This window comes from Pistacia vera, unplaced genomic scaffold (assembly GCF_008641045.1).
Source record: "Pistacia vera cultivar Batoury unplaced genomic scaffold, PisVer_v2 Contig896, whole genome shotgun sequence".
NCBI classification, from domain to species: domain Eukaryota; kingdom Viridiplantae; phylum Streptophyta; class Magnoliopsida; order Sapindales; family Anacardiaceae; genus Pistacia; species Pistacia vera.
The window spans coordinates 662,340-686,486 of NW_022196774.1; the positions used below are offsets into that span (position 1 = coordinate 662,340).

At 37.8% G+C, this 24,147-nt stretch overlaps 4 protein-coding genes and 2 pseudogenes across 4 annotated transcripts; all 6 read right to left on the reverse strand.

The window, feature by feature from the left end:
* Positions 1-3,582: 3,582 nt before the first annotated feature.
* On the reverse strand, positions 3,583-7,325 carry LOC116119595 (glutathione S-transferase U8-like). The gene is made up of 2 exons (XM_031405537.1): positions 7,017-7,325; positions 3,583-4,005 (listed from the first exon to the last, which is right to left on the reverse strand). The coding sequence occupies exons 1-2, from the start codon at positions 7,323-7,325 to the stop codon at positions 3,640-3,642; spliced, it is 675 nt and encodes a 224-aa protein (XP_031261397.1). The 3' UTR covers positions 3,583-3,639.
* Positions 7,326-8,515: 1,190 nt separating this feature from the next.
* LOC116119592 (putative disease resistance protein RGA4) lies at positions 8,516-12,533 on the reverse strand. The gene is made up of 2 exons (XM_031405534.1): positions 11,705-12,533; positions 8,516-11,335 (listed from the first exon to the last, which is right to left on the reverse strand). Exon 2 carries the CDS (start codon positions 11,262-11,264, stop codon positions 9,939-9,941), a length of 1,326 nt encoding a protein of 441 aa, XP_031261394.1. The 5' UTR covers positions 11,265-11,335; positions 11,705-12,533; the 3' UTR covers positions 8,516-9,938.
* Positions 8,855-9,937, reverse strand: LOC116119567 (disease resistance protein RGA2-like). Its single transcript, XM_031405501.1, has one exon. The coding sequence runs from the start codon at positions 9,935-9,937 to the stop codon at positions 8,855-8,857; it is 1,083 nt and encodes a 360-aa protein (XP_031261361.1).
* Positions 12,534-13,039: 506 nt separating the features above from the next.
* Positions 13,040-14,017, reverse strand: LOC116119593 (glutathione transferase GST 23-like). The gene is made up of 2 exons (XM_031405535.1): positions 13,646-14,017; positions 13,040-13,555 (listed from the first exon to the last, which is right to left on the reverse strand). The coding sequence occupies exons 1-2, from the start codon at positions 13,955-13,957 to the stop codon at positions 13,193-13,195; spliced, it is 675 nt and encodes a 224-aa protein (XP_031261395.1). The 5' UTR covers positions 13,958-14,017; the 3' UTR covers positions 13,040-13,192.
* Positions 14,018-21,608: 7,591 nt separating this feature from the next.
* On the reverse strand, positions 21,609-22,283 carry LOC116119568 (annotated as a pseudogene).
* An 806-nt stretch (positions 22,284-23,089) lies between these two features.
* LOC116119594 lies at positions 23,090-23,896 on the reverse strand (annotated as a pseudogene).
* Positions 23,897-24,147: the final 251 nt, after the last annotated feature.

A 24,147-nucleotide genomic window follows, 5' to 3' on the forward strand; every position in this document is an offset into this window, starting at 1 on the left:
CATAATTATGCCTTGATTTGATGCGTTCAAGAGGTGATGGTCGGCTCGACTTGGTTTCAAATAGGTCGGGGAAACATGTCCATACGGGCGACTTGAAACGGCCTTTATTTAAGGGTCAGCGACCTCTTCTTGACCCATATTTAGTGTTGTGGCGATGGCCCTGACCTGGTATGAAATTAGCGACTTGATTACACTTAGTGAGTTTCGCTAAGAACAAAGGATCACGTCGCTTCTCAACAGATGTCCGTTGAGGTCTGGAGGTCACGTCGCTTCGCGATGTACAAGACGAGGAGTGTTTTTCATATCGACCTCTTCAGATGTTTTTCGTTGCGCTTTTGCTGCAGGTGCATTTAATGAAATATCATTTACTCTGACAGACGTGTCTTATGCACAATAAGTGCCAGCCATGTGCATTAAATGAGAGCCATGCTGAAACAACATTCCCTATCAGAGCATTAAATGCGGACGTGGGCGCATTTAATGTTGAGGAGGGAGAACGTGCCATCGCTTGAGTTTTTCAACGGAAAAGAATGACGATTTGGTTTCTTGAGGCGTGATGGTCATTCTTCTTCACTGATTCGCGACACATGGTTGTGATCAACTGTCAGATGCGTTTTTCGCCCAAACGTCGTTTGACTCTGGGAAACCAAAGCGCCATTTCCTTCACTATAAAACCCAGGTTCACTTCAGGCAATGTCACAATATTCATCTTCCTAGAGAGAGCAAGAGATTTTCGTGAACTCTGATTCTTTGCCTTTCAAACCGGTGCGCACTTGATACTTGAAGCAGGAGGATTAGTCTTCTCATTCCAAGAGGTAAGAATTGTTCTTTCTGCCACTTTTAGTCACTTTTTTTTTTTAGTAGTTTCCACGCGATGACAGTCTGCCAGTAGTTGACCGGAGATGAAATATTCTCCTTAGGTTCGAGCCATGAATGGTGGCTCTAGAAACATTCTGTTAGGGTTTTTCTGGAGTAAGGGGGAAATTTTTTTTTTTTTTTCCGATTCCTTGCTTGTCGCTTTTGCAGACCGTAGTAGAATAGACCCCCCAACGATCAGAGCCGAGAAAGAGACCAACTTGCCCCACAGGATGCTCCTGCGGGTCCTCCTCAAGAGATCCTGTCGGTGCTTACTGCCGACGAACTTTAAAGGGTGGTAGACCAATACGCTATCAGCATGGAGGTCTTCTGAGACAGGACACGTACAGCTCAGAATCCGTCACGAGGGTTGGGCACGATCTCCGAGGATATTTTCAAGGGTGAGGGGTTGATCTCTTTCTACCCCTTTGTCAAGTTGGTCCTTGACCATTTTGGGATCGCACCCTTACAGCTCACACCAAATGCGTACATGATAGCTGTGGCCATGTACATCACGTGCCGTGAAAACGGACTAGGCAAGCTAACCACGATAGAGCTCGGTTGCTCGTATATCCTGAAAAAGAGTAAGGACAAGGATTCCTACTACCTTTCTAGGCGAACCGCCATCGAAGCAGGGATACATAGTTATTCGAGCAATGCAGGACCGTATGAGACGAATTTCTTTTTCTTTCGTCATGACGACATTTGCCGTTTTCAAGAGCCGAGTAGGTTTTCCTTTACTTTAAGTTTGCGAGCTTATTTGTCCTTTCCTTTATTTTCTTTGCCAGTTAACAAAACGACCAGTTTAGAGCTGCTCGTGGATCCGGACAGGATCACAACCTTCGGTTTCCTGCCCGAAGAAATTCGCGACGCTAGGTTGCTCGTGACAATCGCAAACTTGCAGAAATACGACTTCTTCAACTCGGGAGCAACCCTAGAGCCCCCACCGAGTAAGCTTCGCAACCTTGGTTTTATTTTTTATTGTGCATGCAGCGAACTGTTTTGCTAACGACGTTCACATGTAGCGCCAATGCCTCCAAAGGTGCCCAGGTCGCCACGACCGAGGCAGTTCGCCTTCCCTCGAGTAGGCACCATTGGACCGACTGGAACTACTTCTAGCGGTCCCCCTATCGGAAGGGCGCCAACTGGTGCTCCAGTCTGACCTGCGGGCGCTCCCCAGCCCCCGGCTGTTCGCCCAAAGCAGAAGATGATGGCCCAACGACCCAAGAAGAGGAGGAAAATTTGGACTGAAGAATCAGAGTCCGAATCGGAGGACCTTGGCGTTCAGCTCGGGAGGTCGCAGTCCTACCAAGCGTTTCGCTCGGGAAGGTCTACCGGAGGTGCAACCGACATTGCCATTGCCCCGGGAACACTGCGAACAGGGCAGAGTGGGGTCGCAGACCTTGGGAGGAGGCCGGGCAAGGAATCGGCAGGCGACACGACTCCGGCTAGAGGTGTGGGCATGGACACTCTAGTGCTAGACTCGATGGGAAAACTTCTGGTTCACCTGCAGCCGGTGGTTTTTACCCTATTGGAGTGCGGACTTGCCGAAGCATTTGAGCAGTTCGTGGACTCCAACCATGTGGACCTGATGTCCACATCCATCCGACACCTGAGCAAGGTAGAACGAGCTGTCCCCGACGCGAACTTTACATTTATCTCTTTTAATAGCAAGGAAGCTAACTTGTTACTCTTTTCTATTTGTTCGCAGGCCCTGCTCTCCATTCAATTGTCCTTACAAAAGGTCCAGCCGGGAGCCACTGAGGGGATGGTCATGCTGAGGGAAGAGAACACGCGGCTCAAACAGGATTTGGAAGCCGCGGAAGCTGAGAAAGACTTATCCACCGCTTTGTCGAACCAGTACCTGAATGAGAGGAACGCTGCTCTTCGCACGGTGGACTTCCAGAAAGCTGAGCTAGAGAAGCATGGAGAGGGAAATAAAAGAGCTTCAGAGGATAGTGGCCATACTCTCCAAAGAGGTTGGCGAGAAAGACCAGTAACTTAAAACTTGCGAGCAGAGCGGGAGAGGGGCGAGCTGTCGGAGGTTTCCGAGAAGCAAAGGCAGGCGCTTGAGGCTGAGCTCCAAACTAGCCAGGGAAGAGTCACTTCGCTGACTGATGAGATGCAGCGTCAAGGGTAGTTTGAAGTAATTAGGATTAATTTTGTGGTCATGACGACTTGTTCAATAAAATGACACATTTTAAACAAGCATTTTGAGACAAATAACCTATGGTAATTTGAAGTGGTTTTACCTGTTTGGTAAGGAATAAATTTTATATTTTTAATTTTTTATGTGTTTTTGGACAAACATAAAAAATACGTTTTTATTTTTGGCCTTTTTAAATACTGTTTTCAGATAAACATATTAAACTTCGTATTTTTCAATCAAAAACCTAGAATACAAAAACTCAAAATTCATAATCAAACACACCCATGTTTGTTTGAATATTCAAGATCATAACATCTATTATTAGTTCCGTAATATTGACAACCCCAAACGGCTTAATATGACTTTGTAAAATGTTACATAATCATTTATTTTAGAAGTTGAATCTCTTTCACTTCATTGAGTCTAAATTGTTGCGTTATTAGGTGTATATTTGGATTGGATATATGGTTCAGGGTCTTCTTCCCTTGAGTTAGCTTTTGAAAAACACAAAAAACAAAACAAGAGAAGAGAAGCAACAAATTAAACCCCCAAAATCAAAATGCAGTTAGTTATATATCTTCTTTCCAAGAGGTCCCAAGCAATAAACCATAAACTAAAGAGTAAAGATCAGCTTATTATTGGTTGTTGGGTGCCAAAGAGCGCATGTAGCCTACACTAGCATTGAAATAGGTGACAAGCTTTTCTCTTGGGGGAAGGCTTTCTTTGATGAGTGGAATTTGGATGAAGTTGTGGCACCATTCATTCAGCAATGGCAATTTCTCACCATCAACCAACTTCATTTCTCCAACTTGTTCCATTACCGTCAGCCAGTGAGGGATCCAACCCAATGCTACATCCAGATATCCTATTTCTTCTCCACCGAAATATTTCTTTCCTTCAATCTGCTTCTCAAGAAAAGCAAATGATTCTATTGCAGACTCCACTGCTTTGTCCTTTTCTTCTCCTTTTTTCCAGCAAGCTCCAAATGCACCCATCAAACACTAGTTTCATACAAATTTAAATACAAGATTTGAAGCCTTGTGTAAGCACAAAGTTAAAAACATGATTCTATCAATGAATTAATGATTTCATTACTAATAATTCTTTAAAATTGTAAAAATCTGGTTTACAAAGATCATATTACTTCATTTCAACGGAGCAAATAGTTAGACTGACGTAATTTAATCTATATAACTTGGTTCAAAAACTATAATAAATCTAGAAAGAAAACAGTTTCACCTTACATTTTTCACTTTATCTTTTATCTTTAATTATTTACACTTAGTTGTCGCCATCACTGTTGTTCTGTACATATAAATATCTGTAAGTGTTAGACAGCTGCCCCCGGCATATAACTTTCCCAGGAGTAAAGAAAAAGATAAAAAGGCATTGGTGGTGGTGGACCTCGGTGTTTACATACAATTATTGTACTAGCCCTTTGCGAGAACCACAATTAAATACCATCTAGCTGTCATCACAACTTAATTTTCTGGTGACTTTGGCTTTGGTGACATCCATTTGCTGTCTTACCCTACAAGGAATGTGAAAAGAAGTGAATGATGAGGATATCTGTAAGAGCATCTTCTCATCAATTATTCAACATGAAAGACAAGACTACGTCTTCAGTCTTCACCAATGGATCAGCAGCCTGAAAGTTCTAAATAAAAGGACTCCAATTTTGACTGATGTGAAAATTGTAGAAAATAAATGAAATGAGGGGTTCATTCAGGATTATATTACTATTTAGCTAAATACGTCATTGCTTGCACAGATAGCACCAATATTATTAATGAAATTGTAATTAGAGTAATAATTAAACCAATGAGAAAATTATAAAGATATATATTACTATCCAAACTATAACTTATGAGGGATTTTGATAACTTTATGAAGGGGTTTGATATTTTTTAGGGGATTTTTGATAATTATATGAGTTTTTTTTTTTTAATACTTTTTGAAGGATAGGATGACTTTCATTCAAACAATCTCATAGAGAAAAATAAAATATACCCTTTTACATAAAGTTCACATAACCTAAAGGATTATTTCACTTTCACTTTAAAAAATTGTATGAACAACATAACTGTAGTATCAAAATTTTTCATTAGAAACATAAGGCATATATTAGAAACATAGTGGAGGACAGTCTTTAATCTTCAGTTTTCTGAGGGCAGTAAGGCGTTGGATCCCTTCTGGAAGAGATGACAACCTTCAGCATTTTATAATTTCCAGCGTTTGAAGTGATGTCAGATTTTGCAGCCACTCCGGTAGTGCTTCTAAGTTGGGACAACTTTCAATTTCCATGCACTGTAAAGTGTTTGCCGGTCCTTGAAGAATAATCTGAGGCAAATCAACTAATGTTGGCAAATATCCGATTATAAATTTTTTGAAGTGACGGGCAAAGGCTATATTCATCTTCAAATTAATCTGTCTCCAGTCATAAACAACAAACTTCTCTAATCTCTTTAGTTGCTTGATGCTGTGTGGCAACGAGGCCAGAGGACAATATCGAATATACAGTGATCGAAGGCCTGTGACACCTTCCATCCCTTCAAACAATTTTACTAGATTGATGCAGGCATTGAGTACAAATATTGAAGAGAACTCAAAACAGCCGATTCCATATTCTCGTAGATGCGGCTCTTTTGAGGTTATTTCCACGTATCTAGGGGAGACCATCTTTCACAACTTCTTAAGCCCTGAACAAGAAAGTTTGAGCGTTTCCAACATTTGAAGCTGACAAATAGATTCAGGGAGTTTCTTCAATAAATAATTCCAAGATAGGTCAAGGCATCTCAAGTGTATATAATTCAAATATAACAGTCAAAAGGTGCTTTAATTTGGATATGCATGTATTGATAAATGGTACACCAATATGCTCGAATTCTTTCCTTGGAAATATGATGGACCTAACTCTATTTGCTTTATTAACTAAAACTTATGAAATCAGTGTCAATAACTGAAAAAGTCGAACTCTTCCATCGAGATTAATCGAATTTTCTGTTTTAAACTCTTCAGTTTTCTGTAGGCAGCAAATCCCCAAACATAATGAAAAAGATGATTATTACGTGCTAAACTGAACATGAGGATGTATAATGTATCTGTCTTTGGATTTTGTAATAACAACTTGAGATCGCTAATATCATCAATCTAGCAAAAAACAGAGTAGCTGTCAGAGAAATAGGATTTAGGTTCATTTGAAGGCAGGTTTTTTCTCGGAATAAGAGAATACTGTGGCCTTCATTTTTACATGTATGCGCATCAAAATTGGGAATTTGAAACCTCCTGAGATCAGTCTGGGCCTTCATTTTTACGCGTTGTCTGCCATAAATTTGTTAATTACTATTTGTATCTTTGCATCAAGAGAAATTTCTTTTTTGTAATGTGTTTAATCTTATATTGTGTAAATATTATAAAAGATATTCATTTCACTGCTATTCACATTATTTTTAAAGGAAATATTTATTATAAGCTTTTTCGCTTCGCGTTGCAACACATATCCAAGAAAGCATCAGTCTAGTTCTGAAATTCAACCGGATTGTAATCTTTAAGCAGTCGTATTTTGGCTTGCACGGAAGTGGTTGATCAAGTCATCTTCCTTTGAGCATCGGGGTTTTTACAAATTTCTGAGGCCATTCATACAGTGTTGGAACTTCTGTGGGTCAAGTAGCTTTATGCCTCCAAGTTCTACTGAAAATTGTAGCCAGTAAAGTATAGAACCCAAAACCAAGTCTAGGAAACACATGGTATCACAGAAAAGTTTCTTCTTTTTAATCTGCTTATTTACAACTCCTCGTTTTTCTTGTGCAGACTAAAGCTTTTTCTTTTTCATGTCCTATGGCACAGCAAGCAGCCCAAGTACGGAGCACACCCTGCAGACCAGACAACAAATAAACAGTCAAATACGATTCCTGTAAGTACAGAGTTCTGTTCCATTAACAAATATTCTTATAGATTACAAGCAAAATGTACAGTTTTGTTTATGCAAATGAAATTTGAACTCTTTAATTACCTCGTCATCAACAAATTTTGCCCAGAAACGCACCATGGCTCTGTCAATGGGATCTGCAGGCAATAAACGAATGTATTTCCATGTCTCTTCTGTGTACTCAAGGATGATTAAAGACTCAGAGATTGATTTTCCATTAAGCAGAAGCACCGGTACGTTTTTGTGAACAGGATTACATTGGAGAAGCAGGTTACTCTTCTTTCTCAAGTCTTCTTCTATATACTCATACGCTACACCCTTGAGCTTTAAAGCCAATTCATTTAAGACACAGAATAGGCTCAGTGATGCTCCAATCACTTTCACCTCTTCCATCTTGGAGATATGAAAATCTTTAATCAAACACTAGTTTCAATATAACTAAGCCTTGTATTGTTGATTTATACTAGTGCGGTTCTGAAAAGTATTGCATTTTAAGGCTTGTTCTTCTGATATATACTTGTTGGGTTATGAAAAGTATAGCATTTTAAACCTTGTTTTGTTGATTTATAGTAGCGGGGTTCTGAAAAGTATTGCATTTCTTGTCAAAGTATAGCAGGATGTTTCTTGAAAAACAAATAAATTTTTGACCTTTAACATTTGCATACCCATAGTCAGGATGTGCATGGTTTAGTTTGGCATAACTGAAAAAGAAAAAGAATTATAGTTTTAAAGTTAATGACATATCTATAAAAAAAAACTGAGTTCTTTCTTTCTGTATAAAAAACAACACGTCTTTAAAAACCAGGGTCTTCCGAATTCAGGAAATCAGACATCTATTTCCTATAAAAATTGAAATAGTTGAGAAGCTTTTCTTTGCATCAACCATTCATGAAGCAATAGGAACTTAACTCTGCATCAACCAATTCCATGACAGTGAGGCAGAGAGGGATCCCCTGTTCTCTCCACCCAAAATTTTTGTCTACTTCAACTAGCTTCTTCGTAGATGTAAGTTAATTGAAAATAATACAATCCATTCCAACTTCTAATCACATAATTCTGGAATCTATACAGTAATGTCCACAAGCAATATTCAATTCACATTTCAGGTAAGATAAAAAGTTCTGATATTGAGTAGAATTAGTTATTGGTTAACAGCTTTATCGAAGTTAAAAAGGTAATACAAATTATTCTCAATTCAAAACCTCTCCAAAACATTGGATTACAATGAATACGATTGAACTCTGGTTTTACATTCAAGCCTTACAGTATAAACAGGGTTCCTACTTCCCTTTACATACACAAGGCAGTGCATTTTGTTTTGCATGTCGGATTATAATTTATACAACTTAAAAGACTTTAGCTTCACTTTGAATACTGAACAACGTAACTGCAATACTAAAATCTGTTGTGACAACTTAATGAATATACAAGTTTGAGCTAATAACATTAGAAAATTGGAAATTGAATTGACTGGAAAAACACCTTTGTAATTTTCATGGCCTGGTTTAACCATATTCACAAGTAAAATAAAAATAAACAAATAAATCTAACTGGTAATTATTATTTTTTTGGTAAGTCTGGACCATAGAAGGAAAATTATTAATAAGAAAAAAAAAAAAAAAAAAAAAAGGGAATAAGAAGATGTTATGAAACTTAGATGCGATAAATGTAGTGGTACAAAGGAAAAATAAAATATTCAAGCATTCATGCGTAAGAAACAATAAAATACAACCAACAAATGAAAATAGAGAAGAAAGAAGTTGGAGTGATGTGAACCTTGAAAAGGGAAACCTGCGGGGATCATGATGTAAGTCTTGAAAAATAAACAAAGAAGCAACACAACACGCCACCAATGCATTAGCAAGAGAATCTGCTATCACTTTTTCTTCAACAGAAAAAAAAGCATTATTATGTGATGGCATTTATTGATCCAGATGAACCTCTCGGACATGAGCAATCTTCCACTCATCACGTCTGCAGCTTTCACTCAGAGCAGGACAGCCTTGAATCTTCAGTTGTCTGAGGACAGTAAGGCGTTGCATCCCTTCTGGAAGACATGACAAGCTCTGGCAATTTAAAATCTCCAGTGTTTGAAGTGAAGTGAGATTTTGCAGCCACTCCGGTAGTTCTTTTAGTTTGGGACAATTTTTCATCATTATGCACTGTAAGGTGTTTGCCGATCCTTGAAGAATAAGCTGAGGCAAATCCACTAACGATGGCAGATTGTTAATTATAAATTTTCGAACTCCCAGGCAAAGGTTATCTTTATCCTCTCCTTGAAATTCCATCTTCAAGTCAAGCTCTGAACAGTTATCAATCATTACCTTCTCTAATCTCTTGAGGTACTTGATACTATATGGCAACGAGGTCAGGGAACAAAATTCAAGATGCAATCTTTGGAGGCTTGTGAGACCTTGCATCCCTTCAAACAATCTTAGTAGGTTCTCGCAGCCAGATAAGGTCAAAATTTTAAGTGACCTTAAACATCCGATTCCATTTTCTCGTAGATATCGCTCTTTTGTGGTTATTTCCATGTGCCTAAGGGAGATCATCCTTCCTATATTCCTAGGCAACTTCTTAAGCCCTGAACAACTAAAAAGTCTGAACGTCTCCAACTTCTGAAGCTTGCAAATAGATTCAGGAAGTTTCTTCAATAAACAATTACCTGATAAGTCAAGGTATCTCAAATGTATCAATGTACCAATAGACTTTGGCAAGACTTCAAAAAGTGTATTGTTTAAGTATAGCAGTCGAAGGTGCTTGAATTTGGATATGCATGTATCGATAAATGATACACCAATATACTCGTATTCTTTCAGAAAAATAAGGGACCGAACTGTCTTTGATCTATTATCTAGAACTCCTGAAGCTTTTTGACGGTTGAAATCAGAGTCAATAATTGAGAAATGCCGAACACTCCCATCAACTATTTGGCTTTTGGATTTTATAAAAGTACACTCACTTTTTGCCACTGATGTTGCAAGATCATGCATAAGATCGTGCATTTTACCTATAAAATAAATGATGATAATGTTTTGTAAAATCCTCTAAGAAACACCTCAACCATAATTCCTTCATACAACGCACAGCAACATCTTCTAACTCTTCAATATCATCATTAGAGGTTGCAAGGAGTCCATGTGTCATCCAATGTATGGTAATGTAATCACTGTCATAAATATAATCCTTTGGAAATAAGGAAAGATAAGCAAAACATTGCTTCAAGTGAGACGGCAAATTATCATAGCTCAATTTCAATACTGGTAAGATGTCTTCCTTTTCCTGTTTCAGCTGCCAGATGTCACTTCTTTTTATTCTTAACCATTCATCTTCATCTGTTTTTGCAAAAAGTAAGCTCCCTAAAGTTCTCAAAGCTAACGGAACTCCTTTACATTTTCCGACAATGTCCTCGGCAATTTTAATGAGGTTTGGAAAATCTTTCCCTTCTCCATCTTTAAATGCACACTTTTTAAACAACGATAAAGAATCCTCAAGTGAAAGACCTTGTATGAAATGCGGGGAAACGGTGCCCATTATCTCAGCAACAGTTTTACTGCGTGTACTAACAATAATTTTACTTCCATTGACACCATTTAGCAGTAAATTTCTCAGATCCATCCATTTCATTGGTTTTTCATTCCAAACATCATCTAAAACAAGCAAAAACTTTTGACCAACCAAAATTTCTTGCAAACGCTTAGGGATTTCATCTGCTTTTAACTTGCCACAATCCTCACGTGTTGCTGAATAAATAATTTTTTTCATCAATCCGATGACATCAAAGTCGTCGGAAACAGACACCCACATTTTTAACTCAAAATGCCTATAGGCCCTCTCATCATTGTAAACCATTTTAGAAAGAGTGGTTTTACCCAAACCCCCAATTCCAACTATAGGAATGACGGAGAAATTAACATCGCCTGGTTGTATCAAAAAGGTTATGATGTTTTCTTTATCCGTCTCTCTTCCAATAACATCAGAAGCTTGGAAGAAGGAATTAGTCTCCCTCTCCTTGGGAAGTATATGCCTCACGTCTATATGATTCTCAATAAGATGAAATCTGTGCCTATCATCTGTGATCTCATCTAACCTTTCTCTAATCTCCCTGATCTTGCGACCAATTTTAAGAGGATTGGAGCTTGAAAAGCATCGACATACCTTTAATGTTGAGCTCCCCTGTTGTGATCTCCTGGAAGCTTGAAAGTCGAATTCATCTAAAACGTCCTCAGCATCATAAAAGACATCCTTAAGCTTCCGAAGCCAGTCACGCAGCTGATGGTCTTGAGTCTGCTTTGTCTCGGCATCCAACAGCACAGCTTTGATGGTGCTCATGGTTCCCTCAAGTCTTCTTAAATCACTTTCCAGATTCCACAGCAACGACAATTCCCCACCAATAAGGGAACCTATATTCTTCAAAATTTCAGTGGCAGTACCAAATAGAATGGATTCAGCCATGTTTTCTTTGAAGAGAGCGAGAATCAGGTAGTTTAAGAGAAATGAAGTAGCTAAGAATGGATATTTGAGCGTATTCAGCTACACTCTTGAAACTCAACATACAGGGAACAGAAAAAACAGGATATAAACTCAAAATTCATAAAGAACACACCCATGACTTAATATTATTCTTTGAAACTCAAGACTATCTATATTTTTTTTGAATATTTAAGACCACAACCTCTATTATTAGTTGCCTAATGTGGACAGCCCAACGGCTTAATATGACTTTGTAAAATATTATAAAGTAAAAGACATGTTCCCACCCAAATACTCACCTCACTCCTCTCATCAAAACCGATTGCCGTCCGACCCCTGCCTGGACATCGTTCGCCGGCCACCTTCTCAATTGGATTTTTGCGTGTCGTTTGCTTTTCCGGTTGATTCTCTCACCGGAAATTGATGCTGTCACCACCAACCGACCCACCGACCCTTCCTCTCCAAAAGCCCTAACAATCCCATTCCCGTTCGCTCATCGTTCGCTGGCGATTGAAGCTCCCCCACCCTAGGGTTTTCTGAGTGTGAAAGATGAATTGGGTTTGATTTGTTCGATTTTTTTGTTTGTTTCGATTGGAGGACCGTTGAGGAAGGTTTTCTGAAGTGTTTTGAGGCTGTGTTGTTGATTTCCGGTCGTTGGGGCTCCCCAAAACTCTCACCTTCAACCTTTTCGCGATTGCGCATAAAGTGTTCGAAAAAGGGCTTTTTTTTTTTTGTTGTGTTCTATGCGGTGATATTGTGTGGGTGGGACTGTAACAGTTGGCTACTGGGGATGGGAGGCTGTTGCACTAGATGGACGGAAGGTGGGTCGGGTGGAGTTGTTGGCTATGGGGGAGGAGGCGTGCTTTGCGGACGGAAATAGGGTGAGAGAGCTTTGACGAGCGTTGGTGGGTGGGGAGGATGGGCGGAGAAAAAAGTAAAAAAATAAAAGAGAGAAAAATAAGTTCTTGCCGCCGCCGCTGCTGTTGCCATAGCAGTCGCAGAAGCCGCAACAGCAGTTGCAGGGGTGTGTTTGTTAGGTTTTCACATCTGAGTTTTCAAATATGTAAATACTTATAAAATCTGAGGAGCATGTTTGTCAGGTTGTCAAGGGTCATAACCTAACAGACTAAAAATCTAGAATAAATGAAACCAGTGGAAACTTGCCATTTCGTTAATTTTTGGTGGAACATGTCGCTTGTTCAAATATTATATAATCAATTTATTCCAGAAGTTGAATTTGTTTCACTGTCGTCAAGTCTAAATTGTTAAGGTATTATTATGTATATTTAGATTGGATATCCTCATCTTTTGAGTTAGCTTTTAAAAGTTAATTTTATCCAAGTCAATACATCAATTTCCTCTAAAAATTTGCACACCAGCGGCTTAGTCATTGTAATGTCAATCTCATTGAAATTCAGGAAATAAGTTGCGTATATAGGTACTCGTACATTTAACAGTCTCATCTATTTTGAGCATTTTCTATATGTTGTTACCATCAGAGGTTCTCTAAAACTCCCCTGTTTTTTTAACATCCTCTAAGTTTGCAGTTACTTCAGCAGAAACTACTTACTTAACTGGAATTGAATTTTGAGGTTGTCTAATGTCTTTGATGCCACATGTTATAACTATCTATATCATAGAATGATAACCTTACATTAACAACTAAAACACAAAAAACAAAACAGGAGAACAGAAGCAACAAATTAAACCCTAGTTATATATCCTCTTTCCAAGAGGTCCCAAGCAATAAACCATAAAATAAAGAGTAAGTTAAGATCAACTCATTATTAGTTGTTGGGTGCCAAAGAGCGCATGTAGCCTACACTAGCAGTCACATAGTTGACAAGCTTTTCTCTTGGGGGAAGGCTTTCTTTGATGAGTGGAATTTGGATGAAGTTGTGGCACCATTCATTCAGCAATGGCAATTTCTCACCATCAACCAACTTCATTTCTCCAACTTGTTCCATTACCTTCAGCCAGTGAGGGATCCAACCCAATGCTAGATCCAGATATCCTATTTCTTCTCCACCGAAATATTTCTTTCCTTCAATCTGCTTCTCAAGAAAGACAAATGATTCTATTGCAGACTCCACTGCTTTGTCCTTTTCTTCTCCTTCTTTCCAGCAAGCTCCAATTGCACCCATCAAACACTAGTTTCATACAAATTTAAATACGAGATTAGAATCCTTGTGTAAGCACAAAGTTAAACACATGATTAATCAAACATATTTTTCATGTACCTGCTCATCAGCAAATTTAGCCCAGAAGCGAGCCATGGCTCTCTCACATGGATCTTCAGGCAGTAAAGGGTACTTTTCCTTCCACAACTCATCGATATATTCAAGAATTACAAGTGATTCAGCAATCGGTTTGTCATGGTGAACCAGCACAGGGACTTTCTTATGCACAGGATTGTATTTCAGAAGGATTGGACTCTTGTTCATTAAATCTTCCACTCTGTATTCATATTCAACCCCTTTAAGCTTCAGAGCCCATTCAATTCTCGTGCAGAATTGGCTTAAAGTTGATCCAATCACCTTCACTTCACCCATGTTGATAAGCTTCGTTATGAACTGTGAACTCAATTTGCAATTTATTCCAACTATCTTCTGGTGATTATCGATCTAATATTAAGTATTTAGCAAAGAGTTGCCTTATATGTTTTTCGTTTGAAAAGTCAAATGACTATAAAATATGCGGCCGTGCATTTTGACTTCAAGGATAAACAAGGAAGTTTCATTCATGGAGAATTCGTACATATATGTTTGAAAAATAAAAGATAGAGAAAAATAATATTTTCAGCCTGGACGACCGATTAGCAGCCAGAAAGTTCAAACAGGGGAAATTCTAAATAAAAGGATTATAATTTTGACTGATGTGACAATTGTAGTAAAAAAATTAAAAGAGGGATTCATTCAGGATTAAAAATAATTAATTAGCTAATTACATCATTGCTTGCATATATAGCACCAATATTATTAATGAAATTGAAATTAAAGTAATAATTTGTTAATGCTAGATGTTGACACCAACAATTTGCACTTACAAAGAGCTAAGCTGACTTAAAAATTATGTACATATGAATAAAAAATGCAATGAAGTAAATGAAAGATGATTTTTAAAGTGGTTCGGATGCTTGAAACGAATCCTACGTCCACTATTCTTTTATATATATGAGGTTATAGGAGATCGCGTATAGCGAACAACAAGCAAAAATATAAATGACTGATTATTCAGAGAGAATATTGAGTCAGTCTCTTTCTCGTAGGTTATCTATGTTCTGAGAATAAAATGTTACAATTAGAATGGGTTTTTTTTATTAGAATCCCGAAAATAAGAGGGGAGTCCTCTATTTATAGTAGAAGGTTTTAGGGTAATGATTACAAATTTGCAAGTAGGTAGGTGTAGTACAATTCCTACTGCATTTCCCATTGGCTGATTACATAGGAAATATCCTCAAATTGCATAGGGTTTGGACATGTGGGCGACTCCCATCCACTCATAGACAAAACTTGAGTCTGTCAAGTTGATGACATCCATACTTCTTTTGTCTTTGGACAACGTGGCAGCTCCTAGACGGCACAAAACCTTCCTAAACTTTGATTGGAACTTGCTAACGTAAGCCCTGATTTTTAGACATAACATAATTAAACCAATGAGAAAATTATAAAAATATATAGTAAATCCAAACTATAACATATTAGAGGTTTTGATAATTTTATAAAGGGGTTTGATATTTTTTAGGGAATTTTTGATAATTATATGATTTTTTTTTTTTTTAATACTTTTTGAAGGATAGGATGAGTTTCATTTAAGCAATCTTATAGAGGAAAATGAAATAAACCCTCTAGATATAGTTTACATAACCTAAAAGATTTAAACGAACACGCATGCATAACAAACACAATAAAATTAAAACTAAAATGATAAGAAAAAAAAATGCAACCAAAATATAACTAATAAAAATGAAGTTCAACTGATAAAGTGAACCTGGACCTGAGAAACATGCAGGACGATGTCATTTATTCATCAAGATGAACATCTCGGACATGAAAAATCTTTGAGCCATCGCGTCTGCAGCTTTCACTCAGAGGAGGATAGTCTTTAATCTTTAGTTTTCTGAGGGCGTTAAGGCGTTGGATCCCTTCTGGAAGAGATGACAACCTCCAGCATCTTATAATTTCCAGCTTTTGAAGTGATGGCCGGTAGTGCTTCTAAGTTGGGACAACTTTCAATCTTCATGCACCATAAAGTGTTTGCCGATCCTTGAAGAATAAGCTGAGGCAAATCCACTGTTGTCGTTCCTACTTGTGATCAGTGGTTTTTCCTTTCAAGTTAACTGTTGTGGTGTTGGAGGACAAGTTGGCTGGAATAAATGCGTGACAGCTTAGTCAGCTCAAGTTTGTTAAAAGGCAGAGCTGGCGTAATTAGTTGGAAGTTTGTTAGAGTTAGTTAGATTAGTAAGTTAGTTATCTTCTCTTCAATTGTTTGAATTCATTTCCTCTCAAATCTCAACATGGTATCAGAGCCTCGATAAGGGCCAAAATACTTGATTCTTCAACTCTTCGAATCATCTCAATTCAATCTACTTTCTTCTCAATCAATCAGGAATCAGTCTTGATTCATTCGATTCACGTTTCTAGAGGTTGCTGTTTTCCTTCTGATTCATTAACCGAATCGAATTCCAATCTTTGATTCTTGATAATTTCGCTTAACATCAAACTCATGGCAACTGGAGAAAATAGCTCAACTGAAGTCAAAACACGCATTCATCAAAAGGACAAGCTACTCAAAAGGTGGATGCAATTGACTTCAATCATCCCCTGTTCCTGCATCCCTCTGATACACCAGGTTCAATCCTTGTATCTTTTCAATTAATTGGTGTAGATAATTACTCTCTTTGGAGTAGGTCAATGAGAATAGCCTTATTAGTAAAAAACAAGCTAGGATTTATAGATGGATCATGCACCAAAACTTCAATTTCAGCAAGCATGCATCAGCAGTGGGATAGGTGTAATGCCATTGTGTTGTCTTGGATTATGAATTCTATAACTAAAGAGCTGTTAAGTGGTATTGTGTATGCATCTAACGCTCATTTGGTCTGGAAGGATTTACAAGAACATTTTGATAAAGTCAATGGTTCAAGAATTTTTCAATTGCACAGAGATATTGTTACTCTTACACAAGGAAGTTTATTAATATCAGGATATTTCACTTGGTTGAAATTGCTATGGGATGAGTACTCCTCCATCATCCAACTGCCTTCATGTGACTGTGCCATGTCCAAATCATATGTAGATCACATGCAAAGTCAGAAACTACTTCAGTTTCTAATGGGATTGAATGAGACATACATTCAAGCCCGAGGACAAATTCTGATGATGACACCTTTACCATCAATTAATCAGACCTACTCTATGTTAATCACTGAAGAAAGTCAGAGGAATATCAACACACATCCACCAGCTGATACACCTTTAGAGTCTACTGTATTGTTTTCCTCTTCACATCAATCAACCAAGTCCAAAAAAAAACTGGAATTTGGTGTTTGAGCATTGTAGTGTCAAAGGCCACAAGAAGGAGAATTGCTATCGGTTGATTGGATATCCTCCTGACTTTAAGTTCACTAAGAATAAAGGACCATATCAACCATCATTTGCTGCTCACAATGTCACTTCTAATGATCAGGCAGATACTCATAGCAATGCAATTTCCTCAGCACCAGATTCATCTAAGTCAAAGTCATCAGCCCTTTTTACAAAAGAGCAATATGTTGAGATCTTGAAGCTGCTGCACAGGGACACATCTCCTTCTCCTTTGACTGATTTTAGTGCTAACATCGCAAGTATACAATGCTACCTTTCTTCTCTTAGCAAAAAGCAATCTTGGATCTTGGACACTGGTGCTAGCCATCACATGTCACACTGTTTTGAGCAGTTAGTTGACTTGATTTCTCCTGTTGTATCTCCATCAGTAAGACTCCCAAATGGTCATGTATCAGAAGTCTCTCACATAGGCTCTTGCTTCCTTAGTCCTACTCAAAAAATCACCAATGTTCTTTATGTCCCTGACTTCAAGTTTAACTTGATCTCCGTTGCAGCTCACTAAGGACTTATCTTGTTATGTGTCTTTTTTTCCTGATTTTTGTGTAATTCAAGACCTCCCAAATGGGCAGGTGAAGGGGATTGGTAGACAAATTGAGGGCCTCTACTTTCTACTGCCACAATCATCATCAGACTTAGCTCATTCAAGATCATCTTCACCTGATGCTGTTTCTCATAGATCATCTTCAACTGATGCTGTTTCTCATGCTGTTGTTCCAAGTTTTCCAGTTTCGAATAATACCAAGCAATGTATGCTTAGTTCTTCTGAGTTATGGCACAAAAGATTGGGGCATGTACCTCTTTCTAAACTCAAATATTATTCTGCAATCAAACATGCTTTTGTTAAGGATGACCATGGTTTTGATTATCATATTTGTCCTCTTGCCAAGCAAACTCGAATGCCATTCACAGCAAGCCATAGCAAAGCTTCTGCACCTTTTATTTTAATTCACATGGATGTATGTGTACCATATTCTCAGCCTACACATAATGGTCACAAATTCTTCTTAACTTTAGTTGATGACTTCACCAGAATCACTTGGATTTTCCTAATGCGACATAAGCATGAAACAATCCTACATCTCAGGAAATTTATTGCTCTTGTACATAATCAATTTTCTGCCTCTATCAAGATTGTTAAATCAGACAATGGGAGTGAATTTTTTAATTCACAATGTGCTGATTTATTTACTTCTTTGGGGATTGTTCACCAAAGTTCTTGTGTAGCCACACCTCAACAGAATGGTGTAGTAGAGAGGAAACATAGACATCTACTTGAAGTGGCCAGGGCATTAAAGATTCAAGGAAACATTCCTATATCTTACTAGAGTGAGTGCATCCTTACTGCTTGCTACATCATCAATAGACTGCCCACTTCAGTTCTTTCTAACAAGAGTCCATGCGAAATTCTCCACTCCAGACCTCTTTCTATTGAGCATTTCAAGGTTTTTGGATGCTTATGCTATATTGCCAACTTCACTTCTAAAGATAAGCTAGGTGTTAGAAGTATTCCTTCCATTTTCTTGGGGTATTCATCGGCTCAAAAAGGCTACAAGCTCCTCTTTCTTACCACTCGAAAATTGTTTGTCAGTAGAGATGTGCAACTCATGGAGCATATTTTTCCTTTTCAGTCTGCCATTCCATCTCCAACATTATTTCCCTCATCAGAACCCACAACTACTTTGGATTTTGATTCTCATTTCTTACCTCAGAATCATACACTGCCCCCTGAGTCTCCTATCACTCACACATAGCATCAGTTGTCTGACTCTATTCCACCAGCTCTTGATGCTCCTGACATTCATGTTTCTTCTCATAATTCCCCTGATATTCCTGTCCCTGAAGTCATCGTTCCAGCTCCTAGAAGATCCTCTCGAAGCACCAGGCCTCCATTATGGCTTACAGACTATGTCTCCCCTCATGCTCACTTTGCTATTCAAAAGTATATTTGCTATGATCATCTTGCTAGTTCTTATCAATGCTTCCTCGCTTCCATGTCTAAACATATTGAACCTTTTTCTTATGAGGAGGCTGTCAAACACCCTCACTGGATTGAAGCCATGAAAGCTGAAATCAGTGCCTTGGAAGCTAATCACACTTGGGAGTTAGTCTCTCTTCCTTTTGGCAAGGCAGCCATAGGCTGTAAATGGGTCTTTAAGGTGAAATACAGATCTGATGGCACTCTTGAGTGCTTCAAAGCCAGACTTGTAGCCAAGGGCTACAACCAACAAGAAGGAATTGATTTCACAGAAACATTTTCCCCAGTTGCAAAGATGGTGATAGTGCGTACTGTCTTAGCTTTAGCTTCTATTTATCAATGGCCATTGTATCAAATGGATGTTTTTAATGCATTTCTTCAAGGAGATCTGCATGAAGAAGTGTATATGGAGCTGCCAAAGGGGTTTCGTAATCAGGGGAAGCATAAGGCATGTAGATTGCTCAAAAGTCTTTATGGCTTGAAACAAGCCAGCAGGCAATGGAACCTAAAGCTGACTGAAGCTTTGATTAAAAATGGTTACATTCAGAGCAAGCATGATTACTCTATGTTCACAAGAAAACATGGCAGCAAGACTGTCATTCTACTGGTTTATGTAGATGATATCTTAATAACAAGAAACTGTGAAGAAATGATCAAACATTTGAAAGACATCTTGCAGAGAAGCTTCAAGATAAAAGACTTGGGAGAATTAAGATACTTTCTCGGAATTGAAGTGGCTAGATCCAAAGAAGGCATAGTGTTGAACTAGAGAAAATATGCCTTGGAATTGATCTCTGAAGATGGAATGGGAGATGCTAAACCAATCAAAACTCCCTTTGAGCAAAATCAGAAAATTACTTCATTTGAATATGATCAGAAATATCCACCAACAGAAGAAGATAAGTTGTTGGAAGATCCTTCTACATTTAAGAGACTAATAGGCAGACTTCTCTATTTAACTATGACAAGACCAGATATTAGTTTTTCAGTACAAACTCTCAGTGAACATATGCATAATCCAAAGCAATCATGGAGGATGCACTGAGAATTGTTAAATATGTTAAAGGGAGTCCAGGACTTGGACTTCTGATGTCATCGAATAGCAGCATGGAGCTAATAGCTTACTGTGACTCTGACTGGGCTGCATGTCCAGTAAGTAGAAAATCTATTACTGGATATTGTGTGAAGTTAGGTGAATCTCTCATATCATGGAAAACAAAGAAACAAAGCACTGTGTCCAGGTCATCAGCAGAGGCAGAGTATCGAAGCATGGCAAGCACAACTGTAGAGATAGTTTGGCTATTAGGACTACTGAAAGAATTAAATCTGGAGAACATGTGGCATGTAAAGCTCTTCTGTGACAATAGAGCTGCTTTACAAATTGCAGCGAATCCAATATTTCATGAGAGAACGAAACACATTGAGATTGACTGCCACTTTGTAAGAGAAAGAATACAAGACAAAACGTTAAGCACAGAACATGTTTGCAATGGAGAACAAGTGGCAGATATCTTGACCAAAGGATTGGGGAGACAACAGCATGAGAAATTAGTTGATAAACTTGGAATGAAAGATATCTACAAGATGCCAACTTGAGGGGGAGTGTTGGAGGACAAGTTGGCTAGAATAAATGCGTGGCACCTTAGTCAGCTCAAGTTTGTTAAAAGGCAGAGCTGGCATAATTAGTTGGAAGTTTGTTAGAGTTAGTTAGATTAGTAAGTTAGTTATTTTCTGAATAACAGAAACGAATGCTTGTATGTATATATATATAAGTTGTACAGAATCACGTGAATATGAATGAGAAATTCTCTTCTTCTTCTCTTCAATTGTTTGACTTCATTTCCTCTCAAATCTCAACATGTGGCTTGTTATAATTTTGTTCATAGCTTGTTGGAGCTGACCTTCAATGTTATATTTGTGACATTGCTTGTATATATGCTTAGTTATAAAAAAAAAATATATCAACGATGAACTGCCAAAAATCTTCATTAAGTTCAATGAGTTTTTCATTGAACTTAATGAAGCGGAGAACGTGAAGCAAAAAGGGTGATCACTGCGACAATAGAAAAGGTCGCCGCAGCGAGAGAAAGAAAGAAAGAAGAGAGGCATGCGCAAGAGAGGGCGCAAAACGTGAAGAGTTGGACTTAGTTTCTAGTTTTAGAGTTTTAGTTTAGTTTAGGAGTTTAAGTTTAATTGTTTCCTTTTATGTTGAGTTTATTAGGAATAAGAATTTGAGTTTATGTATTTTTCCCTTCCTTAGTTTGAGTAGAATAAAGTAGTTTTTCAATTGTGGTCTCTTCCTAAAAAAGAGATGAGAGTCTTCAATGTATTTTGAGTTATTCAGATTAATAAAAGAAGAAGTTTAATTTTCTGTCTGTAGTTCACGACCTTTTTGAGCTGTGCAAGTTTGATTTGTCACTCCCAAATTCCAACAGTAACAATTATTTGAGTTTAACAACATTTGCGGCCTGGACTTCCGAGCAGCTAGAAATTTCAACAGGAAAAATTCTAGATAAAAGGACTCCAATTTTGACTACTGGAACAATAATGGAATTCTGAATTATGGATAAAGTGAGCATTCTCAAGATCGTGACAATTCTATCTTGAAGTCATAGTCTCTCCTCACTGCTTGTCGGCTGCCAATAAGGAACGCTTGTGACTCACATTGCCAGTGAAATAGTTGACAAGCCCTTCTCTAGGGAGAAGGCATTGGTTGAAGTTGTGGCACCATATTCATTAAGCAATGGAAACTTCTCACCATTACCAACCTTCATTTCTCCAACTTCCTCCAAGATGTTAAGACAGTGAGGGATCCAACCCAATACTAAAATCCAAATATCGTATTTGTTCTCCTCTTCAATTTGCTTCTCAAGATATGTAAATGATTCTATTGTACACTCCATTGCTTTCTCCTTCTCTTCTCCTACTTGCCAGCAAGTGATCATACACTAAATTCAATCAAAATTTAGAGGCATTTACAATTACAATCATCAGCAAGACTTGATTGAAATATATATATTTTTGACGTTCCTTTTCATCAGCAAATTTAGCCCAGAAGCGAGCCAAGGCTCTGTCACATGGATTTTGAGACAACAAAGGGTACTTCTCCTTCCACAACTCATCAATATACTCAAGGATTACGCGTGATTCAGCAATGGGTTTGCCATGGTGGGGGAGGACTAGAGCCTTCTTATGCACAGGATTGGAATTGAGAAGGATTGGAGTCTTGTTCAGTAAATCTTCTTCTATGTATTCATATTCAACCCCTTTAAGCTCCAGAGCCCATTCAATTCTTGTACAGAAAGAGGTTTATAGTTTACCCAATCAACTTCACTTAGCTTATGTTCATAAACTTTGATATGAAAATGTCAAGTGCTTTGCTTATGGTTCTCCTTTACTAGTAAAACATATGCTTTTTTTATAAGCAACCATTGCAATAATGTTTGAAGAAATGACAATGAAGATTATTTCATGAATCATGTGTTTGAACTATAAAATAAAAGGTGATGTGAGAAATATTTTATATATTATAGCTAGTCGATCTCTGTTTCAACAAGTCACTTTGTATTTTTGCAAAATCCATCAAACAAATACCTGAACCCAACATTTCATATGTATAATTTACAGTAAGGTGTGTTCTTTGGGAGTGATTTGCTAACAATCTGTTTCTTTTTATGCAAATAACCATCTTACCCTTCACAACATCCTTAGCTTGAAGTTAGTAGTTACCAGCATCTACCCCAGTCCCCAGGCAAGCTCACACTGACTTGACTGTAAACTCAACATCAAGCTATCATCAACTAATTCATTTTGCAATAAGAAATAGTATGAAAGATCGAAGTAAGTAATAACCATGCCAGCAGTATAAGAGTTCCTTTGAAAGAGAGCTTATGCTCAAAATCCTCTTTAAGCAGAATATTATCAGCCTTGATATAAAAGAGTTATTTACTTGCATATAGATAGAACCGACATTAATGGAACTGCTGAGGAGAAAATAAAATTAAGAAATTAAAGTAACAATTCCACCAAAATCAATTATAAAGATATTACAATTGAAACTGAATATATCAATGGAATTCTTAATGTTGTATCTTGAAATCATCTCATTGCTTGTTGGCTGCAAATGAGGAGCGCCTGTACATTATCCTACCAGTGAAATAGTTGACAAGCATTTCTCTTGGGGGAAGCCATTGGTTGATGAATGGAATTTGGTTGAAGTTGTGGCACCATTCATGAATCAAAGGAAACTTCTCTGCATCAACAACCTTCATTTCTCCAACTTCTTCCATTATGTTTAGCGAATGAGGGATCCAACCCAATACTAGATCCAAATATCCTATTTCTTCTCCTCCGAAATATTTCTTTCCTTCAATGAACTTCTCAAGATATGTAAAGACTCTATTGCACACTCCATTGCTTTCTCCTTCTCTTCTCCTTCTTGCCAGCAAGCTCTATATGCTCCCATGCTCAACACTAGTTTCAACCACATTTAGATGCAAGTTTAGAACACAAATTAATGAACCTAATTATAAAGACGGGAAATAGTTTTATTTATTTTTATAAACAATTAAGACTTATTGAAATATTGGTTTTTCGCCAACCTTTTCATCACCGAATTTAGCCCAGAATCGAGCCAAGGCTCTTTCACATGGATCTTCAGGCAACAAAGGCTTCTCCGTCCACAACTCATCTATGTATTCCAAAATTACCGGTGATTCAGCAATGGGTTTGTCATTGTGAACGAGCACAGGAACCTTCTTATGCACAGGATTAGATTTGAGAAGAATTGAAGTCTTTTTCTGTAAATCTTCTGCTATGTATTCATATTCAACCCCTTTAAGTTTGAGAGCCCATTCAATTCTATTGCAGAATAGGCTTATAGTTGACCCAATCAACTTCACGTCGCCCATGCTCATCAAGTCAATTTGATAGAAAATTAATGTGAAGTGATTTGCTAACGGTTTCCTTCACAGCAATGCAATAATGTTTAAAGAAAAGACGATGAATGATGTGGTGGCAAAGATTATATTGATTCTAGCTCGTCGTTCTCTGCTTCAACTTTCAACAAGTCACTTTGTAGTTTTGCAGAATTCATTAAACAAAAAATACCTAAACCCAATTCTTGATATATAAAATTCACAGTAAGGTATGTTGTTAGAAT

What these genes read in the sequence shown, in the direction of transcription:
- LOC116119595 (XM_031405537.1), bottom strand. Translation starts at nt 7,325, where the DNA reads ATGGAAGAGGTGAAAGTGATTGGAGCATCACTGAGCCTATTCTGTGTC. An exon ending in CAAAATTTGTTGATGACGAG is followed by an intron (nt 4,006 to 7,016) that starts GTAATTAAAGAG and finishes GTATGAAACTAG; the next exon opens with TGTTTGATGGGTGCATTTGG.
- LOC116119567 (XM_031405501.1), bottom strand. Translation starts at nt 9,937, where the DNA reads ATGCACGATCTTATGCATGATCTTGCAACATCAGTGGCAAAAAGTGAG.
- LOC116119592 (XM_031405534.1), bottom strand. Translation starts at nt 11,264, where the DNA reads ATGAGCACCATCAAAGCTGTGCTGTTGGATGCCGAGACAAAGCAGACT.
- LOC116119593 (XM_031405535.1), bottom strand. Translation starts at nt 13,957, where the DNA reads ATGGGTGAAGTGAAGGTGATTGGATCAACTTTAAGCCAATTCTGCACG. An exon ending in CTAAATTTGCTGATGAGCAG is followed by an intron (nt 13,556 to 13,645) that starts GTACATGAAAAA and finishes GTATGAAACTAG; the next exon opens with TGTTTGATGGGTGCAATTGG.